The 9,258-nt window shown below is 36.3% G+C and overlaps 1 protein-coding gene and 1 long non-coding RNA gene across 2 annotated transcripts; both read right to left on the reverse strand.

Annotated features, from left to right (window-relative positions):
* Positions 1-6,426: 6,426 nt before the first annotated feature.
* LOC121972447 (SPX domain-containing protein 1-like) lies at positions 6,427-6,783 on the reverse strand. Its single transcript, XM_042524117.1, has one exon. The coding sequence runs from the start codon at positions 6,781-6,783 to the stop codon at positions 6,427-6,429; it is 357 nt and encodes a 118-aa protein (XP_042380051.1).
* An 888-nt stretch (positions 6,784-7,671) lies between these two features.
* On the reverse strand, positions 7,672-8,755 carry LOC121973366. The gene is made up of 3 exons (XR_006109547.1): positions 8,423-8,755; positions 8,128-8,313; positions 7,672-7,760 (listed from the first exon to the last, which is right to left on the reverse strand). It is a non-coding gene; the product is annotated as an uncharacterized LOC121973366 (long non-coding RNA).
* Between the last annotated feature and the right edge of the window lie 503 nt (positions 8,756-9,258).

A 9,258-nucleotide genomic window follows, 5' to 3' on the forward strand; every position in this document is an offset into this window, starting at 1 on the left:
CGAGGGAAGCGACTTCGAGGCATACGCGAAGGATGGCATTGTGGACGAGCCGCGGGCATGGATACATCTAAGGGATGAGAGCCAAAGAAAGTAGGCTTAAAGGCAAGAGGTCAAAGCTACAAAGAAGAGTCAAGTGAGTCGTGAGGGTCCGAGTTGTAACGCCCGCCCTCCCTGCTAACCCTAAGGGACGGGGCTACGATACTCTATGTACATATTACAGCGGAAGACTTGAAATAAATTTTTTTTTTCTTAGTTTAATAAAACTTTTCTTTTGTTTTCAAATCCGAACTACACTAATATGGTTTCCATAACATGATAACAAGATAAATAGAAACATAACATCAAGTTACCCATATAGTACAACAATTTACGAAACCAAAGCGTAATTCTTAAAAGTTCTTAAAGCAGGTTCTTATTTGGTTGCCTAGCCACTGCCACACACATCTCCTTGCCTCTCCTGCTGCTCCTTTAGCTCATCCAGCTTTTTCCTTTATCTGTGGTACAAGGAAAGTAAGCTATGAGTACTCATGGCTCAGTAAGTTCCTTTCCTACTCACTAAAACCGAAAATCATCACATGATCAAAGAATATCTCAACATAACATGATCTCAACTAGTCATGGCATAACATATCATACTCTTTAAGCATATCATGCAACATAACAAAATCATAACTAGTCATGGCATATCATCTCTTAAAGCATAGCATGATACATAACATAATCATATCTAATCATGGCATATCATAGCATCATCATAAGGTAGCATGGCATATCAAGCTCTTAAAGCATAGCATGAAACATAACATAATCATATCTAATCATGGCATATCATAAATCATAGCATCATCACAACATGATTATAAGGTATATGCAATATGATTTTGAAAACATGTATCCGAAAAACAAGTGTATGTCTCATGATCTTTAAAACCATTTCTTCTTACATATATACTTGAACATATTATCAACTTAAAGGGGATCCCGGCTATGTACCACTTACATATTGCGCGCAACCTATGTAGGTCCAAGGTTGCAAGTCTTGAACCCTACAAGGCAAACATACTAGGCCCGAGTCTTACTCCATTGACCTAGGGGCACTTAGGAGTCCATCCCTAACGAGGCCCGAGTCTTATTCCATCGACCCCGGGGCGCTTATGGAGCCCACCCTTGGTACAAGCCACATAAAGTAAAGTACATGTCATACTTATACATATCACACATCATAAGGACATGCATCACTTAGGCACACATCATATCATAAAAGTATGCATCACTTAGGCATACATCATATCATAAAAGTATGCATCACTTAGGCATACATCATATCATAAAAGTATGCATCACTTAGGCATACATCATGTCATAAAAGTATGCATCACTTAGGCATACATCATATCATAAAGGTATGCATCACTTAGGCATACATCATGTCATAAAAGCATGCATATTTTCACCACATAGCATATCATAAAAGCATGCATAATTTCACCACATAGCATATCATAAAAGCATGCATATTTCTATCCACATAGCATATCATAAAAGCATGCATATTTCTAGCACTTGTCATATCATGGAAAGTATGAATCACAAGCATACATGTTTAAGCATAAGGGTGTATCATGTGATTATACTATCATAAGAAACATGGTAACATAGTTAACTTGGATTCTAAGCTTCCTAATCCCTTGGGTTCTTATCATGGACGAACCCCCTTAGATCTCAATTTAGATAAAAAAAAATAACCTCCAAGCATGTGGAACCTAAATTATCATCACATCAATTTCATAGGAAGCATTATAAGGATGATTAACTTGGTTTCTAAGTTCTCCAAGTCCCTAAACTTCATGTGGCTGAACCTTATCAGGTGTGAAACAAGGTCCCAAATGTCATGAAAGCATGGAAACCTTAAACCATATTTATAGCATTTTTCTTCCAAGTAACATAGTAATCATATTTGAGCTAATTCCTAAGTTCTTCAAGCCCTTAACATATGTCATGGCCAAAATTTCTCAAGTATTCATTAGAGCTAAAAACAAGCATACAAGCTTGTGAACTTGAACTAACATCATGTATAAATTCATAATAAGGTATCATACAAAGGGTATGGCCGAAACTTACCTTAGCCTCATTTTAGGTCATTAAGCAACATATAGCATGAGAACTTTGGCTTTCTACTTATCATATTTCATGTAGAGTGACATGAGCATATTTAAATTTTGTTCTAGGGTTTCTAGGGCATCTATCCCTTCATGGACGAGACCTACAATGGTCCATTTAGGTCATGGAAAAATTATACAAGCATGTGACACAATCAACACATTATCATATTTCCATAAGAAGCATTTTTAACACAATTGGTTTCAATTCTAAGGCCTCTAGGTCATTTAAACCCTACTTGGCCGAGACCCATCAGTGGGTAACTTTGCTTCAAATAGCCTAAAAGCATAGGAAGTCATACAAGTTTCATAGCATGTATAAAGACAAGCATAATAAACATACATGTGCATTGTGTCTTAGGCTTCCTAGGTTTCTTTCCTTTTTCTTTTATTTTTCCTCATGGCCGAAACCTACCATTCTCTAAACTAGGTTTTAAGTGGCCTAAAGCATGGAAAACCTAAGTAAGTTTCATGGCAAAAATTACTAAGAACATCATATACCAATTTGGTTCATAAACAAGCTAGGACCCTTGTGACCTTACAAGTCATATATCATGTAACTAAATTCTCTACACCCTAATTAAGCATGAGAGCATTAAACCACGTTCATATCTTAATATCACAGAGGTCTTGAGCATGTTAAAATTTTGTTTAAGCTTTCCTAAGCTATCCATCTTAACATGGCCGAAAATCTTAATGAAGAGTTCATGAATTTCTAGCAATATTCAACATGCAATTCTTTAAGAGAACTCTATATTCTATCATATAAACATGGTTACTTAAATTTTAAAGGTCTTCCTAACCCTAAGCTCTTTTCTTGGCCGAAACATATGAGGGGATTTCCTTTGGTTCCAAGTAACTTTCAAGCAAGAAAAACCAATAAAAGATCCTTAGTAATTCATGGAGGGAATCTTGTACTAGTTTGGTTAAACAATGATTTCCCTAACCTCTTTAAAACATTTTTGGCCGAAATTCTAGGGTTAGGTACTCCTCTGACCAAGCATCATATAGGTATAAAAACATGAAGGAAAACCTTCCTACATAGCATAGAAAAATATCACGAAATGATGACTTGTTTAAACCTTCCTAGATTTGAAACTCTTCTTTGGCCGAATTTTCTTAAATTCTATTCTAGGTTTTCTAATCCTCATAAAATCTGAAAATCATATAAAAAGCCTTGTACCACAGGTGAGGGGAAGCTTACATCCTTTTCGCTTGTGGATCTAAGGTATGGTGATGGAAGAAGTAGCCTCTTCTTCTAGTTCCCTTCCCTTGTTCCTCTTGCTAAGTCCTCCTTGTATCTTAGGCTTTCTTAGGAGAAAACCTTGGCTTGGGGCCGAAGATGGAGGAGAGGGGGCTGGGGTTCTCGGTGATGGAGAGGGGAGAATGAGAGAAATGAGAGAAAAATTAGAATTCTTCTCTTTACTTGCTCCCTTTTATGTTAAGGAGGAAGAAGTAGCAAAATTAGTTTTTGCTTTCCTTCTCCCTTAGCCTTTTTTTTCCTATTTTCTTTTTATTTTTATTTATTTATTTATCCTCATCATTCATGGTGAAATAAGGGGCAATGAATCCCCTTAATTAGCCTCTTTTATTTTTCGGCAAGAGAAGAGAGAAAGAGGGAGAGAAGGAAGGAAGGCAAGTTGCCTTTCTCTTGCTCTTTTCTTGTTTTCTTTTCGCTAACTTTTACTCTCACCCTTATCATGAGTTTCCCTCCTTTGCTATCAATATCTTCTCTCTATCCCAATTGGTTTATACTAATTAATTCTATAAATTATAATATAAGAGGTTCAAGGTTCAATCCTTGACCTCCTCTTCTTTTTATTTCATTTTATTTCTTTTTGCTTCAACCCACTTCCTTTTATTTTTCTAAGGCAAAATCCTACATTCATATACTTATCTTAAAAGCTTAGTGGGTGTTACACGAGTGCTGAGAGAAATGTACTCGGGATTGGAACCCAAGGTATAGGGTTGTCCCAGTCAACTGATACTGGGATCAATCGACTGGTGGTGAGCATAGAAGCTCTCTGTGTCCGAAATGGCTGGGATCAATCGACTGGTCCTAGGACCATTCAACTGGTAGATAGTCGTTGGCATGTCGTTGGGTTTGCACCAGTCGACTGGTGCAAGGACCAGTCGACTGGTAATGGGAAAATCAGCTTGCTAATTTCTTCCAAGCTCTATAAGAAGGAGCTTGGGATGGCCGACCAAGGTGACAAAATTAGACTTGGTTAAAGCCTAATTAGTAGTCACCAAAGTGCTCAAGGTCTCTTGTGTCCAAGTGTTCTTGGTTGGTGTTGTGTTGAGGTTTCTCTACTCACAAGGAGTTGCTTGAGTAGCCAGAGTTTGCTGGGTGCTAATCCACCAAAGGATCGGGATGGTCCACCTTATGGACAGCCGTGGAGTAGGAGCATCATCTATGAACCATGTTACATCGACGTGCATTGGTTTACTTGTTCTTTTCTTTGTCATTTGCTTTTGTATTCGTAATTAGTATTTGTATTTCTGCTTACGCTCTAACGAATGCGTAGGAAGCAAGTAATTGGCGGCGTTGTCCATTCAACCCCCCTTCATGCCGGCCGCAAGATCCCTCAACAAACATCAATATCATTTCCCGATTGTTTGGGACAAAAAATCAACAAAGTGAGCATAATAATTTTCTCTTCATACACAACCATGGAGTAAGGTTGTAATTGATCATCACAACTGGCCAACAACTATATATATAACTCATCAAACTAAGGGGATTGATCCCATCTGCTAATAAGGCCAATCTAAGATTTCTGGGTTCAGCAGCAAAATCTGGCCACTTGTGATCCACTACTTTCCAAGCGGGTGCATCAGTCGGATAATGTAAGTACCCGTCAAGTACACTATTATCAGCATGCCAAGTTAACTCCTTACATATCTCCTTGTTCCAAAACCATCTTTAAAATCTTGGAATAGGCAAGAAGTAGCAAAGGACCTTTGCAGGAACTCCATTTATCATAGCTTTTATACCAAACTTCCACCTTGATGTCCCACAAATAGGACAATTAGTCAAATTCTCATACTCCTTTTGGTATAAGATACAATCATTAGGGCAAGCATGAATTTTCACATAATTCATCCCTAATGCACATAAGCTTTCTTTGTATCATACAATGATGAAGGCAATTCATTCTCATCAGGAAGCATTTCTCCAAACAAACTTAGTAAATCCGTGAAACTTTTATCACTCCAACTATATTTTGCCTTCAAGTTATACAATTTCACAAGTGCAAATAACTTTGTAAATTTGGTACACCCAGGATATAAAGGTTTAGCGGCATCTTCAAGTAGCTTATGAAATTGTTTTGGATTCTCTACATAACTATCAAATGGAACATGTATCATATCAATATATTCCTCAACAAAAGATTTTTGTTCATCTTTCATTGAGTTATTGATCGTAGATCTTTCACCATGCCAAATCCATTTATGGTATGTTAAATCTATACCATTACAATACAAATGTGCCCTTATAATGCCAACATTTTTCTTCTATAGATTACCACATCTTGAACATGGGCAAGGTATTTCATTCGGATCGATAGCATTTCGCGATACACACTGCAAGAAAGACTCTACCCTAACCTCATATTCATGTGATAACCTATTCTTTGACATCCAATCTTTGTCCATTTTTTAATAACTATCAGCCCGAAACACATCAAAACCTACCGTTAAAAAATTATACATCATACAACAAGTACAAAACACAATCTCAAGTACCAAATACTATAATCACTACAAGAAAAAAACCTAACAACAACGGTTTTTCATAGTTGTCGTAGCCCCTTTCGGACTGTTGTTAAAGGTCGTGTTGTTAAAAGGGGTGCCCAAAGACAACAGTTTTTAACCGTTGTCTTTGAAGGCAAAGACAACAGTTTTACAATGGTGAAAAACCGTTGTCTTTTCCTTCAAAGCCAACAGTTTTTCACTGTTGTCTTTGAGCGTCTATCTTTAATAACAGGGTCTTCAAAAATAGTTTTAAACTATCTACGACAACGGTAAAAAACCGTTTTCTTTTTTAGATAAAAAAAAAAATTAATACACAATTTTTCAATATTATAAATCATTCAAAATACTAAATTTCAAAATAAAATTTAATATACAATTTTCTAACATTCAAAAATAATATCTATAACATTCTGAAGAAATTTCATAAGCAACCAACAAAATTTCATAAGCAACCAACAAAATGATAACACTATTAAAACAAAGGTAGAACAATATAACACGAGATTTTCTAATCTGTTTTGGCTGTTGAACTTTTTCTCCTAATCTGTTTCAAGGACCGCAGCGCTGCTACGGTGCTCTTCATGTATAAGCTCTGCATATATTTAATCTCCTCCAACTTCGGAACCCTCCCACCTGATTGTGCCGGCTTTGGCACTCCATTTTGTCCGTCGCATTCTGCTGAAATTGACAGGTTGTTGCTGGGGAAGAGGTGGTTGAGCATAGCCACACACTCCTTCACGAATTTGTATAGGAGATAAGTTGTAAAGAATGGCTGCTGCAGCACCTTTTCGATGAAGGGTTGTCTGATAAGTGCTCCTGTTCTCTTGTCATACTTCTTTAGTATTTTCACTAGACCTGAATTCATCACAACAAGAATAATAAACCATCTAAATGAGTGGACAAATTTTTAAAAAATAAAGAACCAGAAGAAAGGACAGAACAGTTAATCAATAACACTCAGATAATTGTAAACTATAATTAGGCTCTGATCATGACTATGCTAACATGAGTTTCCTTGTTAACAAATTGAGAAATAATGGTTTGGAGAAATTAACAAACAAGACATGTAATATCTAAAACAAATGGGAGAGTTTGATACCTAAATAAAATCAACCTTGTTCAGTCAATGTAAAATCAGTTAAACTGCATTGGTAGTAGGCAAATAACATAAAATTTTCTGTTGTGGAAGTTATAATGAGAGTGGATTGATTGTTTCACCAATGACAAGAGAAATATTATTGTGTGATTTGAAGAAGAAATCCAAACATCTATTTTGCTGAATGCTAATTTATCATAACATAGCAAAACAAATTTACCAAGCTACTCCAACGCCCTTCTTAATCAATTTGATCAATTAGTAAACATGATTGTAGAATAAAACCCATAAATTTCCTCTGAAGTGAAAGTGCTAAGTTTATACTGGACTAAATGTAATTCATACACCATATGGATTGTTTGCAATGAAAATTACAAGCTCCAAAAAAAAAAAAAATGAAGGTTTGGAACATAAAGGGATATCAATCCATCACAACTTAGATTGTTTGGAGGATCCACAGAAGTGTATTAATTTACATGTTAGAATACTGAAAATAAGCTACAGTGAAATCTTTAATGTGTACCATGGACTACATAAGAATAGATCAAGAAAAAGTTGAATTCTTACGGAAACCTACCCGTGTAGTTAATTACGTGATCTTCTCCTTAGCCTTTACTTTCCTTTGAACATTCTTCCTTGATAGTGATCTTAAAAATTATATTAATTGTCAAGATGCATGCTATAAAACTGTTCAAACAATCACTTAGATAAAGCACAAACAATCACTTTGTTTGTGCTTCAAGATCCTACAAAGATTGAATTGCACATGGCAAAGATGTCGTCAGCCTGCAAACTTCTCGCTTAAATCAATTTCCAAACATGAAATACTAGTAGCGATATTGAACTATTTTTCTAGTTGTCAGTCTTTCTTGCAAAGGATGCAGTTTAATTTTCATTGACAGATAACATGTTGCATAAATACTTGACTAGCTGTAATATGAGTATGAAGTACTCGGGGATTAACTGTTGAAGTTATCTTTCAAATGTCGAATTAATGGAGAAGGACCTAACCTATCATAGTTTTCAAATAAAACATCTCAATAACCTGGGAAATGATGGGATAAAATGATTATCACGACAATTTATATTAAACAAAAAGAGATTCCTACTTACATTGCAGGATAAGCCTATGAGTTTTTTGAATTAGATGATGATGCAGATTGACTGCCTTTTGTTTCCTTGACATTCTCTTTCATATCAGGACAATCTTCATTTTTTGGGTTCAAGGTACTTGAATCCATCTTCTAGACCTCCTCTTTTGTGTATATAAAAATTTGACGGACCATAGCACAAAATTCCCTACAGAAAATTATACAACACCAATTGTCAACATATCCACTTTATACATAGAAAATGGAAGATATATATACATAAGAGAATAACATTAGGAATGTAGAAGCATGCTTACTGCCAAGGGTCATCTCCAACAAGCATCATATCATCCTAATTATCAGTAAATACAATTATCCAATTTTTATTTGGAGCCATCAATTCTCCTTTGAATTCAAATAGCTGATCTAACTCCTCGATCTATTGGTCATAACCATCAAACTTTGTCAAGTCAACAGATCTTCCAAGTGCAACACCCTGCTTATGAACCTGATATCAAAATGGAAACAGAATCATCTTCTCCAATAAAAAAGAGGTACATTCTATAGCATGACATTCTTGATCTACTAAGGGACTGAATAGAGATGGACACTACACATTAAGTCAAATCTGAAAATGTGATTTAAAATCATTGGATCTTGCATATACACCAAAATTCAAAAAGCAAAGGAACTAGAAAGATATTAATCAGTCAAAAGTGAAGAACTAAATGGATGTTACTGCAAAAGGGAGAAATCATTTGATTTTAATGGAAGTTATCAGCTCTAGCATAGGCAGCATAAAGACTGTTGAAGAGTCACAGAGAAGTGGAGGGGATCGTCTTCGCCGTCGGCGGAGGAGGCGTCAGGGTGCATCTCGGTGAGGGCGCGGTGGGGGAGTTGCGGCTGGTGGTTGAGAAGGCGGCATATGTTTTTTGGCCGGACGGATCTATAATAAACGATCACACAACCAAACACAACATCCCAAACAATGTATACAATCAAGTCCACACAAATCTAGCACTAAAAACAACTTACCCTCAAGCCATATCTGATATCTCTCTCGGAGGGCTCGGGAGGTTATTGTGGCGGTGAGCTGGGACAGAGGAATAGGGCAATGCCAACACTAGAGTAAAGATCAGTTAGAGCAAACCTG

This window comes from Zingiber officinale, chromosome 4A (genome assembly GCF_018446385.1).
Source record: "Zingiber officinale cultivar Zhangliang chromosome 4A, Zo_v1.1, whole genome shotgun sequence".
NCBI lineage: Eukaryota > Viridiplantae > Streptophyta > Magnoliopsida > Zingiberales > Zingiberaceae > Zingiber > Zingiber officinale.

Bases quoted from the DNA above. Each gene is read 5' to 3' on its own strand.
- LOC121972447 (XM_042524117.1), bottom strand. From the start codon at position 6,783: ATGAATTCAGGTCTAGTGAAAATACTAAAGAAGTATGACAAGAGAACA.